Source organism: Agelaius tricolor, unplaced genomic scaffold (genome assembly GCF_023055355.1).
Source record: "Agelaius tricolor isolate 1412-34295 unplaced genomic scaffold, bAgeTri1.0.p SCAF_6, whole genome shotgun sequence".
In the NCBI taxonomy this organism is placed as follows: domain Eukaryota; kingdom Metazoa; phylum Chordata; class Aves; order Passeriformes; family Icteridae; genus Agelaius; species Agelaius tricolor.
The window spans coordinates 33,806,247-33,834,159 of record NW_027269266.1 but is presented as its reverse complement, the minus strand read 5'-3'; the positions used below and the strand labels follow the sequence as shown (position 1 = coordinate 33,834,159).

Sequence of the window (27,913 nt, the reverse complement as noted above, 5' to 3'; positions counted from 1 at the left end):
TGCTTCAGGCCTTTTTTACTGTTTTGTTTTTCAGTGCCTGTGTGTATGTGCACAGGTGACAGGTAGCCTAGTAAGTCTGTAGAAGATGTAAATATGCTGCCAAGCAAACATCTCACACTGGGCCTGGTATAAAACACCTTTTTGCCATAGTTGTCAGTTCAGTGCTGTATTCCGGGTGCCTGCTGGTTCATGGCTAGTTTGCAGCAGTGTCAGAACTCTTCAGTGCAGTCACTTGGTGAAATACCATTTGATCATTACTGTCTTGCAGCCATAACATATTACAAAGCTGATAAAGATTGATCCAGGCCTCCAGATTGTGGCCTTCTCTTTAAGCGATGAGGCAGCCTGAAAATATGTTCATTGCTTCTGTAGAGGACAAGAACTTATTAGCATTTGCCAAACTCTGTGCTAGTCTTGCTTCCAGTTCCCCAGCTAGCTCCTTTGGCACTTGTTCAGCTATCTTGGCAAAACCCTGGCACGTGTTGCATATTTTTGTCCCATGTTTTAAACAGTCTCAGTGACTTGCTTTTATCATACTGCAGTCATATAAGTGTGTAATTTCCTGGACTGAGAAGTGACACAATTACTACATGAAATTGCAGCCTGCTTTCTGTGAAACAACTTGCACACCCAGCAGACTCTTGGTTTGTGTACAGTAATGGTTTTGCAAATGAGTTGATATTTGTGACACACTATACTGTGTGATAATCTTAGGAAAAGCAGGGGAATTTCCAAGATATGAGGTGGCACGTGAGAAGTTTCAGCTGAGTCCGATGCTTGCTCAGCAGCTGCTGTAGTGAGCTGGTGTGGCTCTTCTGATACGTGGTAACCCATGGACTGTGATAAGGTCTTGCACAGGAACTGCAAGCTTAAGGCTTCCCAGCCAACTGGTTTTTGCAAAACCTGCTCATTTCATATAAATGAAGCTTCTTTAGTTGAATTGTGCAGAACTCGCAACTTCTGTCTCCCCCCAAATAATCATCCTCTCAACTTGAGACTTGCAGTGATTAGCTACAGATTCTTCTTGAAAGAAACAGTCCTTTCAAGGGGAAGAGAATCTCATTAAGCCTTTGCTGTGAGCTGCAGCTCTTGATCAGCCCACGAAAGACAAGCTTGACAGTCATCAGGTGAGTTAAGAACTGCAAAAATATTATCTGTCTCTGTTAAACAGTCATCAGTTGAAAGAGTTCATCTCAGTCTGAGAATACAGAGGCTTTTGTGTACGATGTGGCACATAAAAAATTAAAGACATCAAGGATGTGAGAAGTCCTAAAGGTGCCACGCGTTTCCAAATGAATTGATAAAAGGCCTTAAATCTGAAAGAGAATGAGGTATGAGGTTTACAAATAAACAGGTGGAATTTTTGAGAAAGTTAGAGATAAGCCAGGACGTGGTTACTAGTGAAGTATAAATAAACAGCAGTCTACTGCTGTAGTTCCTCATTTGCTAAGCCCTTTGTGGCGTTCTTCTATTTGAACAATTGTTTCCTGAGTTTCTTAATAACAACTGGTAAAAGAATTGACAAATAGTCCAAAATTGCATGGGTTAATTCACAAGCAGTTATTGTACAGATTACTAGTAAGCAAAAAAAAAAAAAATTAGCATCTACTTCTATCTCAAATCACAAAACAAAAGAACAAAAAGAGAGTGACAGAATAAATGGTCTTTTGTTAAGTTATTGTTTCATAAAGTTTGGAACTGTGTCAGAATTGCCTTTTTTTTGTTTTGTTTTGTTTTTGTTGTTTATTTACTTAGGAATGCTCAGCTCAGATGCAGCATCTGTCTTTCTTTGCAGTCCATCTACCCTATTTTTCCAGCTGGGTTGAATGCCTTGATGAAGCCTTTCAAGTAATCAAATAGATAAAATTGGACATATTTTGTGGGATTATTTTCATTGTTCTTCACCACATGTTCAATGAATACAACACTTTTTAATTGTAACACTTTGTTGTCAAGCTGCACTCTTGCACTACTTGTTGTCATTGTTGTTTGTTTAGTTTGTTTTTTTTTTTTATTATAGTAAATTTTGGTGAAAAATTGGTCTTCTCATCAGCAGATACTTTCAGAGTACCCTTCCAGAAACATTGGTGGAAGCTCAGACTACTTTATCAGTGATATTTCATTATTAGCCAATAGCAGGTCTGGCCTTTTTTGACATAAGAGAAGTTAGAAATTCTATTTTGCAGAATCCACTTAGGACTGGGGAGAAGTGAAAGCGACTTTGACGTGGGCTGTCATATGATTAGAAGTTAGAGCCATGTGGGGCTGCCTGTGACCTCTCTTTGGGTTGCTTTATCAGGAGCAGCAAGAAGACAATATTAGCCAGGGCACAGAGGCACTGTGCTTTACACTTTTCCCCAGGTTTGCTTCTGAGGTATTTTCTGTGCAAGGAGGGGATGACAGGAATAACAGCCTGCAGTTCTGTTGTATGGAAACTGTGAATATGCGTTGTCACACCGCACTGTGCCACCTGTAAAGGTTATTTTATATTCCTTGTAAATAGAACTGTGAAAGTGACCTGCTCATTTGCCTTTGTATTCTATTATTTAATCAGTAAGAATGTGCATTTAAGAAACTAATTTTTGATGTTACTAACCCAAAAGAGATCCTATCCAGGGGGTAAGGCAAGTCTTAGATCTTAAGACTGTGTAATGCTTTTTAATTACCACCTTCATACCGTGAAAGTGTTCTGTCCCTGTTGGACAGGACATCTGTTACATCTTTATTGAATATACTTACTACTTTGGTATTAGATTATATTTACTTCATTAATTTGTTCCTTAGCAGCTTTGAAGATAAGGTTTCTCTGCATCTTTCCTTTTAATTTCCAATAAATGTTGTAGTTGCAGCGCTTTTTCTTACAGAACGACTCTGAGAAATAAGGGTAAAACAATGCCTTCTCATAAACTTTTGGAGAAATATTCTGCTACTATTTGCAAACAAAATTGCAACAACAACCATTTTATTGCAAACTTAAAAAAATAAACTAAAAAAATATAATTTGCTATGGTTGTTCCATTGTAATGATGCTTGAATTTGTGGCCATTTTCCCATGACCCATATTAAGCAATGGATTTCCATGCTATCAGTATCACTGTGTGGGAATTCTTCACTTGAAAACAGAAACTGGCCACATTTTTCTGAAACGAGGGAGTAGGAGTTCAAATTCTGCAGAGTGACAGGAAAATTTGCTCTAAGCAAAAAAAGCAGGATTTTTTTGCCAAGAAAAGCTTTTTTCTTTAGTAAATCCATCACCCATGCTCTAGCAGACTTGCCTAAAAAAACAAAACAGTACTTTTGGGAAGTGCTTTGTTAACTTCTAACAGCCTTTTCCACTACTCTTTGGCATTCTATCAAGCATTCTTGCCAAGTTGAAGTGATGTGGTGTGTTTGGCAGTGACATACTGCTTTTAGGTGCCAGTGGTGAACTATTGCTTGCTAGTAGTTTTCAATATTCTGTGAAAGCCTCATCACTGTTACATACACTGTTAGAGGTGTTACAGAAGGCAATATCCCATAATACCTTTTGCAGGATTTTCTTTCGAGGTCTTTATTTTTGAAGGAATTTTTTTTTTTCAGAGGGTTTGTAGGTGGTAGTGTGATGGATTTTCTGTTTTGTTTCTGAAGCGGTTTCCTAGGGAAACGAGAGTTAAAAAAGGCTCACAGTCTGTCTGTCTCATTCCTCCAAATAATTATAACTGCACAATTTCAAAGCAATTTGCGAGAAATTTAGGCTGCTCCTAGAGCTGTGGAAACTGGCAGTTGGGCAGAAGACTGAGACCTCTATTAATCAGGGAAAGGCAAGGAGAACCAAGATGTGTACTGGGAGCTCACTGGCCAGTGAGCTTGTGCATTGGTCCAGTGTAGCCACATAATCACTGTTCCTCATCAGTTTGAGGAATCCAAGAGGTGGGAAGAAAAAAAAAAAAAACAAAGGAACATTTGAGGCTGTGGCAGCAAGGTTGAAGAACAAAAGCTTCATTAGTGGGAACCACTCTCCATTAGCTAATGGAGAAAAACTTGAGTATTTGAGGGGGAATTTGTATAATAGCACAGGTAGCAAAAAGTCAGCAAGAAATATTTTATCTTGTACTGATCTTAATCAGATCTTTGATCACCCTTGTGTACTAACAGAGTCGGCAAATCCAAAAACGTATGGACAGGAAAATAGGTCCTCTTTGGAACCTCTTACCTCCTTTAACACTTGCCTAATTCATTGCAAAATGACCAATCCATTTGGTAATTCTGACTTTGTATCTTCTGGAATTAGTTTATCTGGTCACTCTAAAAATCATCAGTGGGGTGATACATGACTCTTCCACATGCCAAATTAATCAGGAACCATTGGGAATTTGCTTGATAGGGATTGCTGCTACCCTGTATTTTTGTATTTCCCATGCAAACCTTTGCATGTTAAGTCTGTCATGGGTTTCCTGTGATGACTTCGAATAACAAGGATTCAGACCTGCAAATTTTGCTGCAAATACCAGAACAGCTTCAGTTCTAGCTGGATGGCTCCCTTTGGTGCTGTGGGGTAGCTGAAATGTCCAAGTACAGCTCACCAGTGGCAGTGAGGGCAAGTCTCATGAGGGGGGTGACGTGACGTCTGCTGGGACAGTAAAATATTGATCTTGCTTTTGTAGACACAGACTCTTCACGTGAAATTCAGATACCCTGACAGAGGTATTCTTACAATTAGCAGTGGTGCAAATATATTCTCATTATCAATACTTGAAAAAAAAAAAATTAAAGCGTGGGGCAGGAGAGCTGAGAGGAATAGTAAATATTGTAGAATATTTTCCATTTGGTTTTTCATTGATATTTTCCATTTGTTTTTTCATTGCAGTTCCCCAAGCAGGCCTAGCAATTGGAAAATAAGCCAGATCTAATTTGCTTGTATTCCTTTTTAAAATTTGGTGTTTTCCTGGAAATTTTCATGGAGGTAAATAGCTCAGCATTGACTCTGTTTATAATCCAACAGGCTGTTGTGTTCTGAGTCTTGTGTCCACGGAAGTGTTCATCTTAAAATTACTGCGGGATAATGTGTTTTTAAAAAATCCAAATGCATTATAAGCTCTTTCCTCTGAAATTAATTTACCTGCCCCTGAATATCTCCTCTTTATACTGAATTAATACTTATTTAATCATGTAGCATTCTCTTACCCAACTTTCTTTTCAAAAATGACTAAACCTGGGGCCAAAATCTAATTGAGAGTATATCTTCAAGTAACACAAGTAACACTGCTTGCTTGGTTATACAACCTGTGTTACATTTCTGGCTGCTTTAATATTTATTTAATTTTGCCAGTAAAGCTGAAAACAATTTAACAGACATCTGTGAAAAATCACAGCATTTTCTAAATAGGGGATTTTGATTTAATAGAGACCAAAAGAATAGTGAGAAGTTACACTATATGTTATCTTGCAAATGAAAAACATGTATCATTTGGAAGTGTCTTCTCTTTATCTAAAATATATAATATTTCAAGCTAGGAAAAAGATAGAAAGATGAAAGTCACTATGATGCTTAATCTAATTTAAAATATTAAGTGCTTTGTATCTTTGACTGCCTTTTGAAGAAAAGGAGTATCATTGATACAGTAAGAAATGAGAACATCTGAAACAAGGTTATATATGAACTTTAGAGACAGGATTAGGAAAAATCCCTTTCTAGATTTTAAAAAAACCAAGCCAACTTGGCACACAGTATCATTCTAAATAAGATTTTATAAGAAAGTCTAAAACATCTCTTGGAACAGAAGGGGAGAATGCATGTGAAGCACTGGCGATGTAAAATGACAAGAAACAGAAACCAGCAGGTAATATTTGAATAAAGCCTTCAAGCATTTCTTAAGCTGTCTGTCCTTTTCTGTATATATAATGCAAAGTGTTATGTATAAAATATATACAGGCATGACCTGCCAAGAGGATTTTGGTTTCCCTGGAGACTATCAGTTCTCAGTTGCAGGGGTTGGCTTGGGGAATAAGAGCTATCTTGATAGATCCTAACCTTTCTTCCTGAGGTTATTGGATATGTCGGAAAAATTTAAATCTTCATGTTGAAGGCTGAATTTATAAAATTCAAATTTTTAAAATGTTCTCTCCAGATTCCAGCTTTTTCTCCTGGCATATATTTATTGTATGAAGCAATTACCTTGTTTTTTGGGGGAAAAAAAGAAAACCTTGATGGTAATACTTTGGTGGAATACTTAGTTTTACCTTCTTTGGCTGTGCCAAGTCATTGATTTTAATCACAGTTATCAGTGTGTCATGAAAAATGTGCATGAGATCATAGCAAGTGTATTCAGCCACAGTTACTACTTAGTTGACTTACTTCTCCCTTTTCCTCAAATGTTTGAAATCCTCTTGTCATTTTTCAGTTTGGAAACTAGGCTTCGGTCAGATTTGTAGTTTATAGCTACCTTGTGAGTATGAAAAGAAATCCCATGTAATGAATGCAAGCTACTTCTCCACAATCTCTGCTTGGTTAAAATTGAAAACAGTAATCTCAAGGTTGTTCTCAGTTGGTTTGGATGGAAATACATAGATAGTTATATGTACCTTTCTGCTTTTGACCTCCTTAAAGAATCAGCACCTGCAGCATTTTATTGACAATAGGATATAGTGATTTGGAAAGCTAAGAAATGCTAAAAATTCCGTTTCAGAGGAGATTTTTCTCATCCAGCAAAGTATACCATAAAATGAATAAATTCTGCATAATTTGAAACTTAATAAAGTAGACAATTTTGTACTCATCTGAGGATATTATCTATGCTTTTTACAGTTTTTTTCTTACTTCAATGCTGTTTTCTTACTGCTTGCTTTTTTGTAAAATTTGCAAAGGAACCAGTGTTACTTTATTATATTCTGCAGTTCTAAAATTCAAAATGAAAATTTGCCAGAAATATGGAAAGAATATTGAAGTGAAGCATAAAACAGAGAGGAGAAAAAGGAAAGGAAAAGGAGGGGTTATGACAGGGGGAAAAGACAGAATACATTTTAAAGAGTATGGGGGAGAATGAAGGTTAGGTAGACTGCAGAGTTAGCTGTGAAACTTGCCAGTATTCATTATTATTGCTGCTAAGAAAAATCACAGGTGCATTTGTTAGAGAGGGGTCAAAGCAAAAAAGATGCATCAGCCCTCCAGCTTTTACTATGCCACCAACTTGTAAGATATCAGAAGATCTCTTCAGTGAGTTGTACTATCTTTTGGTCATTGGGTAGCCCCCCTTTCTTTTAAAGTATTTGATAACTGGCTGCTTGCTGTGAGACATGACTTGCTGCACTGCTGGTGGAAGTGATGGGATGTCCTGTTTCACTACTGCTTAAGCTGTTAAAGAGAACAGCAGTCAGTGTTAGACTTTGGCAGCTAAGTATTGCCATCAGCGGATTCATTTTGTGTCTCAACCAGATTTAGGAGAGGGAACCAGTCTTTGGGGGGGCTGTGGGGGGGATGGGAATACATGTGAATCAGCATTCTGGTTCTTCCTGTAATTCAGAATTAAACCTTTCTCTCCTCTGTAGTTCAGTGTAATTCTCATCTTTAGGAACTTATGCAGATAACAAGTCTGTATGGATAAAATGTAACTTTGAACACCTCTTGTGTTTTGTTGGACATAATTGGCATTTCCTTGGTTTTGTGATATGTAAATCGCCTGTCTTTGTTGTCTCTGTGTTTGGTCTGGATCAATTTAGGAAGTAGAACCAAGGAGGAGGGAATGGCAAATAGAAAAGATAGCATTTTGAAGAGCTATTCAAGTGCAGAAGGGATAGGATTTCCTAGGTTTATTTCTGTGCACGTTTAAAGGAGAAGTCCCTCCCCTTTTCCACCGTCTTTAATTTTTCTTTTTGCACAGTCATTAACCCTTTTAACCTCTAGTAGGTGGTCTTCTGTTTGCTCATTTTATATAATTCTGCCCACAGGCTAATGAGTATAAGCTGTGAGTTGTTTAAGAAGTGCTTGTTAATTTTTTTAGGTTGCTAAACTTCTGTTTAGTCATTGTTTTTAACTTAGTGGAGGAGATAGCCTGGGTATTTCCTTTTTTTTCTGAAACACCAGAAGTTAAGCCATCCTATGCATAACCACATCATTGTGGCAAACATACCTTGTTCTTAGGATACTTATCTTATACTTGAAAGACACAGAAATGAAACTTTGACTGGGCAACAAGCAAGGTAACTCACAGATGAAATGAGATTCGACAACACAATTGATCAGATGAGTTCATGTAGTCTCATTGCATCTGTGAGTTATCTTAGTACTTTGTCAGTTTGGCTAATGCATGTATCTGCTGTTTGCTAAAGGAAAGAAAAACATGTTGTGTATATCTCTGTGTACCTTCATACATGTATATGTACATTTCTGTGTATTTACATGCTTTCTAAAGGTGTATATGCAGTTTCACAGTCTTTCTGTGGATTTTCTCCCCTCTACCACTTTAAGATACAGTGCTTTGCTTTTGAATATCTTTAACTTCCATTATTACATTTTCACTAAAAGTAAATACTAGGAGCTTATTGAACAGACACCTTCATTTATGAAGCACTGATTGCTCTTGCATATTCATCCTTACTTTCTTTTATGGGGACATTTATTGTATTTGTCTTCAAGATTGAAAGAAAAACCACTGAGAATGTCATTTAGCATAACTGAAAAATCCATGAGTTATATTAACATCCAGTATCTTGCCTCTGTTAACAGTCTGAGGAGTAGTGCACCAATACTATCTATCTTCTCTTTGAAATTAAGGAACCTATGTATGCACCTCATGGAAGTTCAAGCTCTGTTCAAAAGGAAGAGAGACTGTAGTATAGCTTGTAAGTTGTTGCTCCAAAAGCTTGAGCTATTAGCTCATTGAATTCTAGAATTAGTGTGTTTCAGGTAATTCAAACCATGTTATAGTGTCACAAGTACCATATATTTTCTGCTAGGTTAGTTATACTGCTTTAACACAGTTGTCACTCGGTTTGGTAGGTTTTAGTTCAGAAACAATTATTGGGAACTCATCACAAGACTTGCTAGAAATGTATTTACTGTTTTATGTTCTTTAAGTTACATTACTGGTAGGTTTGTCTTTATTTTCATTAGAAGTACTTTAATAGCTTTGTGTTGGTAGCAAGAAATTATTTGTGGGTTGAATGAGGAAAGAATAATTACAGTTAAGTGAGAGTAGCATGGTTGCATTGTTCTGGCCTACAAACAATTTGTGCTGCATGAAAGAGAGTTCCTTAGTGTTTGTAACAAAGAATGAAAAATTTGCAATAAATGGCTTAATATTTTTTTGTGTGTGTGAGATTGACACTGAATGGAAATAACCTTCTCTCAGGATGAGTCTGTAAGTGTTTTGCAAATATTCAAGTACCAGTTTGCTGTCTTCCCTCCAGAGTAGTAAATTGGCCTTAGCAAGCCTGAATAGTTGGAAAGGATCATGATCTGGATTCCTTCATCTGTTTCAAACTAACTGCTGAATAAGTCAGTGAAAGGTACCTTAAAAATTTTCTTATTTATAGTACAGAGAGGGAGGGGATCTTTTCCAGTCTGTTCTGCATTATAAGAAAAAAGCCAACACTTCACAATAGGTTGTTACCCTGCACCTTCCTTCATTTAGATTCTGATGATCCCCAGCTCTCTGAGAGGTGCTGTGGTACCATTCAGCCCTCAGGGCCTGCACAGAGAAACCCAGGGACTTTGGCAAACCAAAAGATGGCCTGACAGGATGGTCCTCCATTTAGCAGTCAGTGTTCAGCTTACCCAAACCAGCTGCTCCTAGTGACTGGTTTGTTTGTGTATCCCAGTTGTTGTGACTGTGCACCTTCTGTCAATGCAGTTCTACCTTCCATCAGGAAATCACAGTTACAGTAATGCAGGTAATTCCAAAATTTCAGGGGGAGTGGAAATTCATAGAAACACTGAAAACAATGTGCTTATTTAACCACTCTGATCTTGTAAAACATGAATACATTACTTTTATTTCTGAACATTATCCAAATTAAAACCTTTGCTGCAGTTGATGTGTTCTTACTAAATGTTTTAAGGTAGGTGAAACTGCATCTTCTCAGGGTAAACTTTTTAATTAAATTTCTTTGGCTGGTCCTAATGCAGTGTTTTGCTCTTCTAGAAGTTAGTCTGCTGTAGATTTGATTTCTTTAAATTAGATTACAATTGCTGGAAAGAAATTGATATTGAATTAAGGAACAGCAATCCTCATACTAAATAGAAGAAGCATGCTTGCCTTGCAATTCTACAAACTATCAGGGCTGTTATAAACAGTCATAAATGTGCTCATGAAAACATGTGTGAAAACATGGAAGACTTTCTGGACTTGAGTGCACTCCCACGTGTTCTTTGTAGTGCAGAAAAGAGATTTGGGTGCTTTGGAAGCACAGCAGCACAAAAATCGTGCTGAGTAGGGAGGTGCATGGAGGTAGTGAGTAGGAGTGGCAAAGTATGTAGTGTGCCTTAATGTTTGCTTCTTTATAGCTCACAGGCTCAGCCCTGCTCAGGGGCAACTATCTGGCTTTGAGCCCTCAGTGGGGGAGGGAGAGCTGCACTGAGGTCACCCCTGTGGCCCTTCTGTCAGGAACTTCCCTTTTCTGGGAGGGCTCCATGGACCCTGGGCTCCCCTAGGGAGGAGACAGGAGGACATCATTCTTTCTGTGAGTGACCTGAAGCGTCTGTAGTTTGGTGGAAGGACCTGCAAGATTTGTGATGCTGGACGGAGGAGGTACAAGAGGAGCATGAGCAGGTCCATAGTTCACTGGCCTTGAGCAGGAGTTGCTCACAGGAATAGCCATGGATTGGGTAACAGTCTCATCCTGCACTTCATAAAACAGTTGGACCTGTATTGAAGGGTCTGAGCCTGATAATACATGTTAGGCCTGGTCATATGACACGGAGTGCAAGTTTGTGCATGACAACAGGGTAAGTGGTGCAGGTGACACCCCTGAGGGATGTGGTGCCATTCAGAGGGACCCTGGACAAGCTAAAGGAGTTGGCCTGTGTGAACCTCATGAGGTTAAAGGAGCCAAGTGCCAAGTCCCACACTTGGGTCCGTGCCACCCCGAGTACCAGCACGAGCTGGGGTGAAGGAATCGAGAGCAGCCTGCTGAGAAAGGCCTAGGGATATGGGGGTGGATGAAAAACTGGACATGACCTAGCAGTGTGTGTTCAAAGCATCCAAAGCAGAGTGGCCAGCAGGTCAAGGGAAGGGATTCTGCCCCTCTGCTGTACTCTGGTGAGACCCAAGCAGCAGTGCTGCATCCAGCTCTGGGGCCCCAGCACGGGAAAGACATGGACCTGGTGAAGCAGGTCCAGATGAGGTTCACAAAGCTGATCACAGAGCTGGAGTACCTCTCCTATGAGGAAAGACTGAGACAATTGAGCTTGTTCAGCCTGGAGGAGAGAAGGCCCCTGAGTGACTTTATCGTGGTCTTTCAGTACTTAAATAGGAGGCTTACAAGAAAGATGGAGACAAACTTTTTGATAGGGTGTGTTGCAGTAGGAGGAGGAGTGATGGTTTTAAGCTAAAAAGATAGATTTAGATTGTACTTAAGGAAGACAATTTTTACAGTGAGGATGGTGAACACTGGAACTGATTTCCCAGAGAGGTGGTGGATGCCCCAACCCTGGAAACATTCAGGGTCAGGTTGGATGGGACTCTGTGCAACTTGATCTAGTAGAACAGGTCCATGGGCCTTAAAGATCCAGATGATCTTTAAAGAGCCTTCAACCCAAACCCATTCAGTGATTTTATGAAATAGGAGTAATATGGATGCAGCTACAAGGTAACTGAGTTGCTACATCACTTAATAGTGGGATCACTTGCCAATCTGCCTTTGTTTCAGACACCATGATGTGTCACACCTTGAGCAAAGTGTTTTCTTCTGTACCTGGTATGGGCAGAGAATGTGTACAATCTATGTACACTCAGATTTGATCTTTGATTGTTTTAATGCAAAGGCAGAGGGACTGGAACTAGATGATCTTTCAAGTCCCTTCCAACCCAAACTATTTTGTGATTCTATGAAAAAGGCTTATTTAATGTTCCATAATAAATTGAGAAACATTTAAAATGCAGATGAACATGAAAACTTTAAAAGGTAACAAGGAGTAGTTAAAAGGAGTCTCCATTATTTTTGTGGAACATTTTCACCTGTAATGTGAACTGTCATTAAGGGCTCCATCCACCTTTAGCAGCTGTGACTGAAATAAGAGCATAAAGGCTTAATCAGAAAAACATGTTGAAAAATGAAGACCAAAAAATGCCCAACACTTAATTGTTGGGGTAAGCAAACTAAGCTAATGTTACAGGGTAGTAGATAGACAGGATAATAGAAATTTAAAGTAGAACTTTATGCTTGCTCTTTTAAATAAAATATTAAGGATAGGTGCCAAGAAACCAAGACCCAAATTTGACCTCAGATTTGACCATTTCAGTAAAGAGAAATTAAATAAATGCCATTTTGGCATTTAACGTTTCAGCTTTTCTGGGGCATAGCTATCATTCACATATAATAGGAAATTAAAAAATAATAAAGTTCATTTTATCTTTGTCTTAAATGTAAGTGTCAGGAAGAGGAAGTTGCTGTTTATCAAATAGAATAGAGTTAAAATCACGTAATTTTGTTGAGTATATATATTATATAAAGATGTCATGTACTTGATGATGGGTGTCATTAAGCATGGGCTAATAGGTAAATTGAGGGATTATTTATAAGACATACTATACCTTTCTTACTTCACAGTGTTGGTTTACAGCATCTCAAAGGTAGCCAAATCTATTGTTTTAATACACAAAAATCAAACTACTTTTTATGGACGGTTGTTGTAAGTCTCTTAGTATTTGATCAGGAGGTGTCTCCCTCATTAGTGTGGACTATAGCACAGTTGTCAGAGGTCACATGAGATGCTTCAGTTTGGAGCCAGTCAATGGCTGTTTGTTCTCGGTGGTAGAAGCCCTGGATGATCCACTGGGAGGGAAAGAGGAGCTCCTTAACACAGGAAGAAGTCCTCTTCAAAATCTTGTTTCTCAGCCTGCTCTTAGTCCCTCAGGATTCTGGTAATAGACTGTGCCTCCTTTCTCTTTTTCCCATAAATTGCTTTTTGGAGCTACAGAAATGACCACTTTCAAATACACATGAAAACCTGTAGATTTTTATGGAAATTCTCTCCTCTTTTTGGTTTCTCTGTGGTAAGATCAAGGTAAGTGAGAATATCTGGTCAGGTTTTTCCATTAGCAGCAAAGAATGCACAAGTCCCTAGACCCAGGAAAGTCACCTTACAGATATCAGTTGTATAATACAAACTTTCTTTCTTTTTGAAGAGTCTGTAAAGTTGTAATTTTTTGTATGTATCAGGCAACAAACTAATTTGTCTGGTAATCCAGTCCAAAAGCAGCAAGCGCCACTATTTCCACCTTCAACTTTAACCTAAGTGAAGAATTTGGCTTCTTTCATTTACAAGTTTCTTACACATTCATCTAGATGATAAACAAAGGAATCTTCTGAGGCCTCATTGAGAAATACAACAATAAACGTGCAAATATGGACCAGAACCTAAAACTTAGAGCCAACTGCAGTTCAAGAGCAAAAAAGAGGCTGATAAAAGAAGTCAGCATTATGTTTTGGCAAAACAAAGGCTTCTAAGCACTGGTGTTATACAAGTTTTTATTTGGTTTTCCATTTGTTCTTTTACCGTGCACAGGTCCCTGTTGTACACAATTTTAGTCTTCGTTTTGCTTCCAAAATGATATAGTTGGAATTCTCTTTAACAACTAAACCAAGCATTTTAATATATTTTACTGGAAATTGAGTAAGGCTTTCTGAAAATGTAAGCATTTTTCTAAGGTAACATAAGGAAAGACTAGATTGACAACTGATTTGATAAATTAGATGTTTCCAAGTAGGCCAAACTTACAGGTATGCACTGTGGAGGAATTAGCTGAAGAAATAATTGAAATTTTATAATTTAAGATTGGAGACTGTTGAAGAATGAATACAACTCTAGCAAAATGTGATGTCCTTTTTTAACCTACACTGAAAGAGTTTTGTGAGATTGTTAGCTCAACTTAATGCCCAGAAAGATACTGGAAAAAATGTGTTATGAAATACCCAGAGGATGATGTGTAGCAAGGATTTCTGGGGAGGAATCTGCACAACTCAAACCAGTTGGAGAGTAACAAGAAGGCACAGCACAGGTCTGTAGATCCAGAAAACTCTCAGACCTTGTGGGCATCAGTTGTGTAACAGGAACTTGTCTTTCTGCTGTGAAGGATCTCTAGTCTGAGGAGAAATTAGCAATAGTTCAGTGTCAAACAAAAAAGATGTATTAGCTGTAAGGCTTAAGATTGTTCTGGTCAGAGTCTGTTAAAATTAATAGTTTCCATTAACTATTGCAGCAATGACTGCTGAATATATTTATTACAGTTTGCCAGTCTGAGAAGTGCTGTTCATACTGTGAGAGTCAGAATCCAGAATGGCCCTTGAGAAATGAAAGGAAAAATCCTAAAATTCACAAAGAACAGGAAAACTGGCCACTGTTAGTTATGGGGAGAAGAATTTCCTTTGTTTTTTTTCCCCTGGGATGATGTAAACTGACATAAGATGTATTAAGTGTTAGAGTTTTCCATTTTACAGAGCAGTGGTGAGGCTTGTGCTGGATCATTGTGGTCAAAATTAGGAACTATACTTGAAGAAAAATGTGGACCAGTTGAAGAGAATCAGGAGAGAACATCAAAAGTTACTTAGAAATACAGAAGACAGGAGAACAGGAACATTGAAAGGACTGAGTTTATACAGTATAAAGAAAGTAAGATTAAAGCATGAATGGTGTTAGGAGTTATGAAATGCTGTTGCAGAAAAGGAATACTCAAGTGGAGAAGTAGCAATCATGAATTTAAGAGAGGGAAATTTAGGCCACGTGCTAGGAAGGGGTTTTAAGTAGGAAGAATAGAGAAGTGCTGAAAAATGACTTAGGGGGCTTGTGGAATTTCCATTACTAAAGGTTTTTAAAAATAGATGAGAAAAACGGAGAAACAGCTAAACTAGAACTGATCCTGCCTCTAGGTAGTAGGATGAGCTAGCTGAATGATCCCACCCATCTCTATTTTCTATTATGTTTCTTTTTTAATCAAGTTACATCCCAAGACTCCAATTACATGCATTTCCACACTTTTTCCTCATGTTTAGCTTTTAGGAGGAAGCAGCCAGTCTCCCATGTTAATGACTAGACTTTTTACCAATCTTACTCAAGCTATCCTCAGAAGAATCCTGATGCTACATACATACTCCAGTTTTCGTAGGGGATGGTTAAAAATTGGAGCACTCTGACCAGAATTAACAGTGCTGAGTAGTGTTTAGTCATTCCATTATTTTATCCAAATAAACCCCTCATTTAGAAATTAATTACTTGCAGTGTAGTCAAAAATACTTGGAGTCTCTGAGTACAAGAGGAAAAATGGAATTCTCTAAAATCTGTTTCCCTATTTTTATCCCCAGTAGGCTCCAGTAAGTAACTGTTTGGTTTATTATTTATTATGCATTATTCATTGTGCCATCTCTTTTTATGATTCTGAAGTGATTTGTATGCTGTTGTAGAAGGTAGAGCCCTATTGTCTGTCAATGTGCATGTTGCTTGGATCTCATTTTATTTGTTAAAATAATAAAAAATTCTACATCTTAAACTCCTGGTCAAAAAGTTCCATTATTCCCTTCTGGAATGTGGTCTTATATGAGGAAAAAACATACCAAGCACATCTATTCTATTATTATTTAAATTATTCCTTGGTATTATTTGGTTTGAATATTTATTAGTTTTTTGATAACCCCTTAAATTATTCATAAAGGGTAGCCATACGGTTTGATGGAAAAAGCAGTACAATGAAACCTTATTTTGCATTGCCTGCTTATTTCATACAAACTATTCTCCAGTGCTTTTTTTTTAGCAAAGGATTGCAAGGTGCTGGGAGCATTTGCTGTGTTTCTTTCAGCATCTCCTCTCTCCTGGTTTCAGTGGGAGGGAAGAACACCCAGGACCTCACCACTCTGTATGCCCTGGTGTGGTTTAGATGACATAATAAATATCCTCCAAGCAAGATGGAAATGAAGAGGCAAAGGTCAGGAAAGAGAGATGTCGTTTCCCATAAAATAAGAAAAGTGTATGAGGAATTACTGATGTAGAGAAGAAGAGAATAAAAGATTGTTTTAGATGATTTATGGGATTTTCTTTTGAATCCCACAAGACTCCAAAGAAATAAGGGCAGTTGCTATACTGACTGAAATATCCATGTGTATGTCAAGTGTCTGACAGGAGTCAGCAACAAATACTTGACAGGATGGCATAAAACCTTGCAGTAAGCAGATTGGGGAAGGATTATTTTCATATACTGTGTCTCATCCTCACCTCTAATATGTATAGGTTTGCTTAAATCCTGAGGTATAAGATTTAGTGTTTATTCTAAAAGGTTTCTCATTGCTATAGGGATGCATCATTCAACGTTCCTATTATCAATATACCTACAAAAGTCTCTTCAGACATTTTGGCAGATACTTGGTCTCATCAGCATGTTGCATCAGTGATCTCTTAGTCTGATTTTGTGTAGATTGATGCTTCTTTTTATAGCTTTTGAATTTGACATGTTCTGCCTTCATTGACTCTTCTCTCTTGTTTTGTGTTTTTGACTCATGGCTCACTCTTCTTTACTTGCATTACTATGACAACTACTAAAACCTAGAATATCTTTTGACCAACTGCCTTGTTTTTATTAAATTCTTCGACTTATCTCTGCCAGACTGTGTGGTGGATTTGGCATTTTAATGTATCTGATTTCTTGCTTAATTGCGTGAGTCTCTTTTGTAATACAAGTACTTCGCCAAGACAGCCTGCTTAAAATATGAAATACAAAACGGGTCTCAGGAAAGGTCAGTTTTGGTGTTAATATTGTAGATCTGTGTGAGGCTTACTTGACTCTGAAGAGCCTGGATTTTAAAATACATGATAGTCCAGTGTCGGATTACTGACCAATTTCTTTTTGTTTCCAGCTGAGCTGCCAGGATCATCTGCAATCAAGCTCTCCTCCTTGTATGATCTTCCAGCTCAGCTGGAAGAATTGTACCAGCAGGGCTTTGTCTTGGCTGCTGTCCACCCTTTTGTGCAACCAACTGATGAAAAAGAGAAAACTCCCCAGGAACAAATCTTCAGGGCTGTGCTTATCAAGAAAACAGAAAGGTAAAGCACTTCCAGTGAACTGGGATAAAAATAGACAATGTGATTTCCTGCTGAGTTTTGACCTACATCAGGAAATTATAGCAGAGTTTACTGTGCAAGACTTGATTTTTTTTTGTGGGCTTGAATAGGCTTAACATGTTCTTCATGTTTACAATTTGTCTGCAGTTTGGCAAGCGACTTGGAGAATAACAAGTTGAAATATGCTCTGTATTTTGGGATGTGTTGTCATGAGAGCAAACAAACAAGCCCTATGCATGACAGTTTGTGAGGATGGTCTTGTTGGTACCCTTTAAAAATTTATTAGATTAAATTATGACAGGAGAATTGTTTGCTTAGAAAAGACATATTTTGTGTTTAGACGGTTACAGTTAATGCAATTAATTTGAGAACTGTAGTACTAACACATACTTCTTAAATTTATGCGTAGACTTTAGGCCCTTCTTTCCTCTAAACAGTACAAGTTTTAGTCAGTGCAAACTCCATAAATAAAAAGACTGCTTTCCTGCTTTGTGCACTTATTAAAATGTTTTAAGAATATTTTACATAAAGTCTGAATATGAATAAAGAAACAGGAATTCTGTTCTTTTATTATTTAATATGATTTAAAAAAAACCAAAACTATAGGATGTGCTGTTAAATAGCCCAGAAGAAAATTAAAATGTGGATATTTGTAAACATATGATTTTTGGTTAATGATTTAAAACCTGATTGTCTGACCACTCCCAATTCTGCAGCTACCTATATTGTTGCAGCCATTCTCTTCAGTTTCCTACATCAGCTGCATTCCCCAGTCCAGCCCTTCTAACCATGACCAATTCTGAAGGCTGGCAGATAATTAAACCTCCATCTGGCAATCCTAGTCCCTCTCTTTGTGCTGATGCTTGAAGAAAAGGACATAGCTGGTTTATACTCCTATTTAAAAAGCAAACCATTCACCATTCAATTTGCTTCAGTTGATAGAGGCTATGGACAGAGTTGAAATTCTGCCTCTGACCTAAGGAAAAAGTTCTGCATTTTGTTAGCAAGTGTATGTAAGTGTTAGGTGTCACAGGAAATTTGAGCTTCTAAAATAACTCTTATTTTGCCTTGACTTGATTTTAGTTTTATTAATACAGAACTTCATGCTGGCTTGCCTGTTATTATTGTTTAAATGGCTTCCAGTTTTATGGTTAAAGCATAGAATGTTTGGCTGAACAGTGGACTTGTTGAGTGATGGTGGGCTGAGATTGCGTGGTTTTGGGGCCTTGTCTTCCCTGCCTACACATGCTTCGAGCAATGGAAGTGTTTACATGCATGAAAGTAATGTTAAGTAAGTCCTTAAGGACTTCTGTTGGTTAGGGGACTTGAGGGCTCAGCATCTTCTAGGTCTGAGCTCTGAAGGCCTGCCAGGAAAGAGCAGATTCCTTCTCAGTGATGTGGTCCTCAAGCCAGAGTGCTCAGTGTCACTGCTCTCACACCGTGTCCAGTAGTTCACATCTGTGCAGAGTGATTGTGGAAGAGTACAAAATCTTAATTGCCTGCTCACTCACTTGGGTGCCAGTGTCACAGGCTTTAGACAGCTGTAAATGACTATACAAAACTGAAGACAGTAGAGAGTCTTGAGCCAATTATATTTCCTTTTACAGTCACAGTCCATTTCTCTGCATTTTCTTATCTGTCATTTTTGACTGCCTAGGTGAAGCAGGAAAAAAACAAGTACCAGAAAGGGAAATTACATCAGTTTAATGTTTCATGTAGCTTAAATGTTCCTGAGTTTGGCTGAGAGTATGGAAGCAGCTTCTCCCATAGTGTGTGGGTGCAACAAGTATTTGCATTGCCAAGTGTGATGAAGAGAAGTGGGTGTTGCACAGATTTCGGATAACTATGGCCTGCATAGAGACCACCTGTATCTGAACTCCATGTTCATGTCATTCCACAAACAGCTGGGAACTAAAAATATGTAACAGTATGAAGAAAAAAGACATACTGTACTTGTTTTAATTAACCTTTCTCATTACACTGCTGATAATGATGAAATTATATTTTTCCCCCTGAGGACTGTCAGGTGTCTTGTCATCTCAAGGCAGTCTCTGTATATCACAGTTAAATCATGGGTAGAAATTAGGTCTGCTTAGGCTAAGATCAGATGAATGTTTATTTCTGTCATAAGATTTTAGGAGTAAAAGTAGTCCAGCCACAGTTGTAGGATCACTGGTAACATCATTTATGCTGTGGAGTACAAATCTATCCCTTTGGTGGTATGTTGTTCATGGAGAGCCAAGAGTTATAAAAAACTCTGTACCTTGGTGTGGAGCCCATCCTTGGGGGGCCTGGGCACTTCCTGCAGAATGCCTGAGGCTGCAGCTCTTTTCTCACTCCTGGTGTTTCATCCCAGGTGGCTCCAACACTGCACTTCATGTGTCTGTTGTCTAGCAGATACAGAGTGTGTTTTCCACCTTCCTTTTTTTGTTCTCTGAATGGAACAGAAATGAAATTGTTGTATTAGTGCCTACAGTAATGCCAATTCTGTCTATACAGAGATAGAACTGACTGCTTGAATTAGTATTTAGTCTAAGTGTTGCACCTTTCTGTGTCAGTTTTATGGTTTAAAATTAATACTGTTGATTTGTGCTTTGAGAACTTAGTTTTATAGCTCTGCCTCCCTAAAGGTAGGAAGAGGCTATGCCAGCTGCAGCAGATGATGGGTATCAGGAACACCATGCTGCTGCTGTCAGTGAGATTTGCAGTGCCTGAATTTGTTCAACAATAAAATGGAAAAGGTAGTGCTGAGGCATGTTGTGCATTAGAATTCATGGAAATTACCTGTTAGTGTTATTTTATCCTATTTTGCCATTGTCATGTAGTGTGAAAATATTCCTAGTGAATTTGCAATGGCATTGTACATTAAGGTGACTTTTAAAGTCACTTTGATAGCTTTCTGTTTAATCTGGTATCACTGGCTTTATTATCTTGGCTATGTAATCATTTGTGGTAAATATGGAAATAGGAGTCATTCCTGCTGTAGGACATTTGAAGAAACACATCCCTATCATATATGGAAGTTGTACATGTTGAAAATCAATGATTTTCCACCAAAAGTGTTTAGGAAAATATGGAATTAAGGGACAGATTTTTTTAAAAATCAACAATGCAATTGTTTGCAGTGCAAAAGGCATCACGTTCAATAAAGTAAGTGAAATAAATGTAGGGGTGTTTAACTCTTCAGAGGCACTGGGCATGAAGGAAGTCTACCAAGTTGCTAAAAAACTTTGCCATTGCTGTCATAAATTTAATATAATAAATTTAAATATTTCTGTAGCATCTAATGGCATGGTGTACACTAAGCAGTTGATTGGAAAGTGGTTTGAAAGTCATGGAATATAGTCAGATAAAAGAACAATAAATTCAACGCTCATGAATATTTTATTTCCCCCTCTAAATTTCAGTGGACTTAACTAAAAGGCAGTTGTCTGTTCTATTGTCTGTGCTGAGTTCTGAGATATGTGGGTTTCTTAAGGAAGAAATCTTGAAGAATCCTATATCAGTTGTGTGAAGAAAATTCTTTGAGCCCAAGTTTTTGTAGATTTTTTTTCTGAATTTAGGGAAGGCCCCAAGAGTGGAGTGCAGGTGTGGCCTGCTGTTCACACTCCTGCTTGAGAAGAGTAGTTCACACTGATTTACACTTACAGTCTCAGGAAAGGGAATAAAAGCTGGTACCTGAAAAGTGTGAATGTGTGACAGTGGGTCTCTGCTGATGGAAGGAATGGGGGAAGGTCCATGTGTTTGGGAGGTTCTGGCTAAACAAGATCAGGAGAGTAACACATTCTTACATTCCCCCAGGAGCAGAAATCAGTAGTTCTTTGTGTCTGCAATAACCTTTTTCTCCTTGACCTTTTATTTCCACACTCACTGGCTTTTTTCTTTAACAATCTTTGTGCAGGTGTTTTGGGTGCATTCTTATTTTGGACAGCTTGTGGCTGTGGCAGGTTATCTGTTTCCTGCAGAGAAATTGCTAAGTCAGCCCCTGAACAAAATTACAACAAAACCATAGCGCAAAGCAGCTTTAACTTGTTCTCAGCAACCTGTAGCGTGATACCCCTGTCTGATATCTTAAAGGTTCAAAATTCAGTGTCAGTTAAAATGTTTTGATGTCCAAGTGCTCAGCACTGGAAAGCAACCTCCATTCCCTTTTACCAGGAAAGGTACAGGATTTGGGGCTCATAAACTGTCTGCTTATAATAGTTTTGACATGTCTGCAGATGCTTTATTTCACCATGATAGAGAAGCAGGGGATATAAATGGTATTCCAAAGAATTTCTCTCCATTGTTCCAGCTGTGTCTAAGGATGTACCATCTACAGGTTTTGCCTTCAGTCAGTAAAGCAACCAACAGGGAAACATTGCTCTGCAGAAGTAGACTAAGTTTAATTTAATAATAATTTTTTAGAGTTTCTAAATGTTCTAAATTTCTGTTCTGACCTCAAACAGCTTTGCAGCTGTTTTCCCTTTCTGCAAAATAATGAGGTGTCAAGTGTTGTAGAGATTCATTTGATGAGATTATTCTAATTCTATTTCTGTAATTCCTGTGTCTGTTAGTCCTGACAAATTCAAACTATCATCAGTTGGATAACAACAACTCTATTTATCTGCAAAGGAATATGACAGACTGAGTTCAAAAGTTTAATAGTAAACAAAGATTTTTACAGTTTCCTGATTTTGCTGGTATTTCTCTTTGGTGTTTTCACTTTGGTGAAAGTAGGTACTTTGCATAGATACAATATATTTTATTTTGAATATAAATGTGTGTGTGTGTCTATTTGGTTTTCATGTAGGATTTAAGCTTGAAGATGAGAAATGCCTGAATTTACTCTCTTCATGAGCATTAGGGATCTTTTAATGCTCTCTTCATGAGCATTAGGGATCAAACAGGTTTGTGTGCAAATGTAGTCTGTGTTGTTGCTCTCAGCAGGCTGATTTCAACTTAATGAAAAGATAATATTTATTCCATGCCCAAGAGTCAACAGATATCTTCCTTTAGCTCAAAGGACAATGGTTTGAGTTTTGAAGGCTTGTTATCTGTTACAAGTTCAAAGAAATACATATTTCCTCACAATAACTTCTAACAATGACCTGAAATAAATGTCCTTTCATCTGTATTCTGAAAATTATAAACACTGCACATTAAAGATGCCTGTGTATCAATACATGCCCAAACTTTTCTCAAGAAACTTTATATACTGTCATTTTAAAAAGTTTATAAATTTTACTAACAAATAATACTTATTCCAGTGATAAGATTTCCTATAGTAAAGAAAACGTTTAGGTAATAACATTAAAACAGTGTCACATGGGTTAGACTTGGCTCTTAGCATGCAATATACCTGCTTCTATTTTTATAAAAAATGGTGTGGTTTTTTGCTGGGCATCATAAAACCTGTGGATTTTTAGTTGTTGGGTTCTTGGTTTTCAGATACTCTAATTTTGCTGGAAATTTAACCTGAAATTGTAGAGATACCAGCTGCTCATGTCAATCACTTTGGTGTTTTATTTATTTATTTTATTATTATTTGGTTTTATTATTTTTGTAATGTAGACCCGTTAGTTATGAAGGTACAGTTCTATTTGAATGGTAGAGCTATTCTTGTGTAGTGGAAAATCTCCAAACTCTGCTCACATTCTTAGCATCATCTTAATGAGATAGTAATTTTAGAGCATCTCTGCAGTTTTACAAGTGTGTTTTGGCATGCTGAGCTCATGGGCATAGGGAACTTCAGGAAGATTAGGACCAAATGTTGGCTTCCTCAGTTCCTTCTTGTATCTGAAAAGGATTGGAAATCCAGTCTGTAAGGGACACCAAGTTGTCAGCTTTAATAGTTACTGTGTAAGTTACTGGTTTTCCACAGCTGGTTATGGTTTTTCTACCATGAAATGGTGCTTAACAGCAAACAGCTGTGCAGGAAATGACAACCTAGTGAAACAACCATTGTAACATATTTTTGGCCAGTGAACTTCCAATTATAAGTTAAAATCTTATTTATTCAATGTATAATCTTCTTGTTTAGTGGCACTAGAAACCCTGTTTAGGATTCAGGATGACATTTTTTGGAAGTCTGTGGTCCTGAGCCCTTTCCATATTGGTAAAATTTGGCAATGTTTGCGCCACCAGGCCTGTGAATGCTGACCCTCTGCTCAGCATCAGGTAGACTGAAATTCCACCTCAACTCTTTGCCATCCTATGATTAAGGTTGTCCATGGTGAGTTTACCTTCAGTGGCAGAAGAGCCCTTCTCTTTGTTAATGATAAACAACGTATAACAAAAAAAAAAAAAAAGAAAACCCAGGGTGTGTAAGTTGCAATGAAATTTTCTGGCAATCTCCAGGGCTAACCAGTGGTTGTTCTGTCCTGGGGTGGGAGGCAGGAGACTGCTCTTCCTCACTGCAGGGGAAGTGCTGGTGTTGTTCACACTGTCCCTTGTGTTCCCTCTCAGGCATCCCAAAACATGTTACAGTGAGTACAGGGTGTTGTAGTGAGTCTGGATGTAGCAGCTTCTCCAGTTCATCCTGCCTTCCAGGAAGGGCACAGCATTAGTGTATCCAGGTGTGCTGCTTTCAGGGCTGGACCTTTTTTAATTAACCCAGCGATTTTTTTAATCAGAGGAATAAAGGTAATACAAAACACCCAAATGTTTGCAGGAGTGAAGGGAGGAAGATTCAGTTTTCCAACGAAGGAGAAGGAAATGAAGAACTTGATGACTGTGCATCCAGAAGAAAAGGAAGATCTTCAGAACTGCTGGAGCTTCCATATTTTTTTGACTAAACTGATCTCAGCATTTCTCTTTTCTCCTTTTTGTTGAGAAATATTTTATGATGGGAAAGTGAAAATCAACTTTACATAAACCATTGCTTGAATTTTAAAGTATTTTATATGTTGGACTCCCAGTAACATCCTGTGCTATAAAACTGGTAAGAGACTCCTGGGTATGGATTATTGGGTTATTTCTCACGATTGATATCAGTCCTTTTTCAGAAGAGAGCAGAGGAATGCAAGTGCACAAAACTGTGCTTTTTGGACTTTTTCTCTTGCTTCTGGGATCTTGATAGATGTACATTTTGTGGGGGTCCTATTTCATAGTTTCTAGTGAAAGTGGTCCTAAAAGTAGTCCCATTAAATTAATAAAACTAAAACTTTATTAGTAACTGTTAATACAGAATTATTAACAGTTATAGCTGTTTTATTTTTTATAGCTGTATTTATTACAGTTAACCTGTACCTATAATTATCTACTTCTCTATGGCTATACTAATAATATTCAAAGAGTTTTATGAGAGACTTTTATGATATTTATGGCATACTTTGTGATACACGTATGAAATGCACTGTTTATTGCATAGAGACTGGAAACAATTCCTTGCCCACGTAGCTTTGCTTGGAATATTGTTTTTGTGGTCTGTGACATCCACAGGTATTTATTATTTTCACATGAAATGGTATGGATCTTGTTCTGTTTGTTTGTTTTTGACAGAATAACAGGCTTTTAAAGCTTTCCTAAACAGATGAAAACTACCAGTATAAACAAAGACTTGCTTTTAACATATATAGACATAATTTACTTGAGAGCATGGAAAAATACTTATTGGAAATACAGAGTCCTTCTATTGGAAGATTTTAACTATGGATTTTATGGCATTTAGTAGGATCTGTTAAGTGTGTTCTGTAAAATAATGTTCATAACAAAGAGCAATCATATTTGATGCCATTTCTTTCATGAGTCCTAGTGCAGAGGCAGCCCCCAAACTGTTAGAGAAGAAATTATCTCCAATTAAATATTTCCAAGCAGCAAGTATATTTTATAGTTAAGTGATTCTTAAAGGAGTTAAACAGGACATTTTAAGCAGCTGCAGTAATAATCACTATATTTTTTTATGGATATAATCTGTATTTCAGATAACTCTTAGTCCTTTCAAAGCGGTTGGAAGCAGGTCCTCAAAAAATTGCACAAAATCAGAGCTCAGGGAGCTGTTCAGGGGGAGGAGAGGAATTAGGAGAGAGTGGTTCAAGGCCAGCTTCTCTCTTCCTTATACCTGTCTATAAACTTTACCAATACAGGTTGAAACAGATTTATTTTTTCAGGTAGCTAGGGGATTTAAACTTTAAAATGCAGTCTATCTCATTCTTTCAGAGGTATTAGAATAGTGGATTTTCATGTGGGTCACAGCAGTGCCAGAGTTATGAACAGCCTTTGCCAAATGGGTGGGCACATAAAATAGCATCACACATACTTAATTTCCTGGATTTGATATCTTGACTTTGAATTAGTCATATTCAGACTAAAAAAAAAAATAGTAGGTCTGGTTGCAAGTACAGTAGCAGGGAGGATTTCTAAAGTTTATTTTTATGTTCTTGAGTTCATCTGTGGCAGAAAATATGCACAGGATGGATTTTCTTATCTAGGACCTTAGAACAGCAAAAATGATTGTCTGCAGTACACGTGTTGTCCCTCTCAAAATGATTTTTTATTTTCTTGACAAAGTTGTTCTTGCTCTTAAGTTAATTTATGTGTGTCTGTTGCAGAGGAATTGTTCTGGAATACTGTTAGCCCCCCAATAATAACCTGTGTAAATTCTATAAAGAAGTTTGGATAATTTTCATAAACACTTTAACTTTTATTTTAACACTTTGTTAAAATTTTTGTCCAGAATGAAGTAGAGAATGGAACCGCAGGTTGTAAGAAGAAACTAGAAAAGAGGGAAAAAACAAGTAGGGAAGGGTCTTCAGTGTTACCAAACAATGCACAGTCTGCTACCAGCTGTTCAGGTATAAGTGAGATAAGAGGAATGAGGTGAGAGTGTAGCCTGTGTGAAAGTGGGAGGATCAAATGTAGCAGAAGTCTGCAGTATTGCCTAGGAAACACTGGCAGTTTGCAGTCAGCAGCCCACGCACCGCATGGCTCCGGGGAACTGCAAGTGTCTCGGGAAAGCCCCTGGGACCATCTGGAGCTGAAGCTTTGTGTCACACAGTCCCAGTCCCCAGAACAGGCCTTTTGCACAGGCTTGCTTTTGCAAGCATGGCAAGCCTGCCAAGCCCCTGTTTTGCTGTTTTGCTGCTTCCTCAGCACTCCCAGTTCAAACTTCTGTACCTTTCTTTCTGTCGTCTAGGTAGCCAGGCATCAAACAGCTGCTGGCCAGGATTAGTTCTTCACTTAGAACTAGATCTTTTGATTCTCTGGGAAATGTTAGATAACTGCTTTGTTACTAATCCAAAGAATGACAAGCTTGCTTTTATTTTTAATGTTCTTCCATGTGTTCTTCTGAAAAACGGAGAAAGCGAGTGATTGTCTAGACATCCTCTATTGATCAGGTGTATCAGTTTCCTTTCATGGGAGGCAGGAGGAGATGAAAACTGCCTTCAGTAGCACTGCCTGCAGGTTGTTTCTGAAGATCATTCAGTATAACTTCCAAAAATCCCTTGGCATATTTTGACCAATACCTTATTTCCATAGTGCTCATTTGTTCAGCAAATGCATATGGCAGATGCCATTTGCTTTGAATTATTTTAGGAGTTAGTTAGTCTCTTCTGAAAGACAAGGGGACTTCAGGCACTGCTTTACATTTCCCAAAAGCGAAACATAAGGTAAGACTGAAGGTTAAACTATTTTGATTAGCCCTTGATTTTAGATGTTGTCTTGGAATAGTTCTAGATAAGAAGGGGTTTTTTTAAATTGCTGTCTGAAATGCATCTTATATCAGCTGCCCTGTGGGGCTTAGAGCATCTGTCAGACCATTGCATTGGAACCTTTTTGTGTATCCTGAGTTATATCACCCGTGCAGCTCCTTGGTGTTGGCCGTAGATGCCAGGCTGCCAAAGTGTTTCTTGGATAGAAAAAGAGATCTGGAAGTCCCTGAAGCATCCCACCATTGGTGTGATCTGCTCCCCTAGCATGTGGGTCACATACTGTAGCTGCCACTTGTCAGAACTGTATTGAGCTCAATGCGGGGAATGTTTTGTCTGAACCAAAGTTTTGTCTGAAGTTTGGCTCTCCAGGAGAAATACTTATAAATGGGATATCTGGGTATCCAGCCGTAACAACAGAAATTGATTCTTCTTTTCTGTCTACCTCTTTAGGTCTTCAAAAGGTGACATCAATAGTGAAGGATATGTGTTGGAGGTAGAATGCTGCTCCTCTTTAAACCACCTTTCAGAGAAAAAGGAGATGCCTGATTTTATTAAGAAAGTGAGTAAAAAGAAAAGGGGGAGGACCCCCCAGAATACAGTATGCTTTTATTTGCACTATAATTACTGTTTCTAGTTCTGTCAGCTTGGCAGTAGGGATATGTATCACTTGGACCACCTGAAATACTGTACTAGAATTTGCTGTTTTGTAATTTAAAGTATCTGAACAGCAGTTATACTTCTTGAGAGAAACAAGTTTGATCCTATTATTGTTAAAAAATTATTTGTAGGAGAATGACCTCCAACAGATGATATCAATGTAGAAGATGGTTCTACAATATACATTTTATGTTGAAACAATATATATAGTTTCTGTTTTAGTGTCCAGATATCCTATTGGATAGTACTTTACCTAAAAGGCCTTTTACCCCCAGATTATTTAATTTTGTTTCAGTATCATATGGTGTTTAATAGAGCCGGTACTGCTAACCTAAATACTTTTGTGAAACAGAAGACTGTTGCTTTCAATTAAGTATTAAAT

At 37.9% G+C, this 27,913-nt stretch overlaps 1 protein-coding gene across 2 annotated transcripts in view; it reads left to right on the top strand.

Moving 5' to 3' along the window:
• Window positions 1-27,913, top strand: part of RFTN1 (raftlin, lipid raft linker 1) — a 95,926-nt gene that overhangs the window by 23,266 nt on the left and 44,747 nt on the right. The window contains exons 1-3 of one of the 2 annotated variants that reach the window (XM_071429293.1): window positions 16,791-16,917; window positions 17,038-17,224; window positions 27,325-27,433. In XM_071429293.1, the coding sequence (XP_071285394.1) occupies window positions 16,890-16,917; window positions 17,038-17,224; window positions 27,325-27,433 (324 nt within the window). In that variant the 5' untranslated portion in view covers window positions 16,791-16,889. Of the gene's footprint in view, window positions 1-16,790; window positions 16,918-17,037; window positions 17,225-27,324; window positions 27,434-27,913 lie in introns of those variants that run through there. The other variant, XM_071429292.1, reaches the window with a different exon arrangement.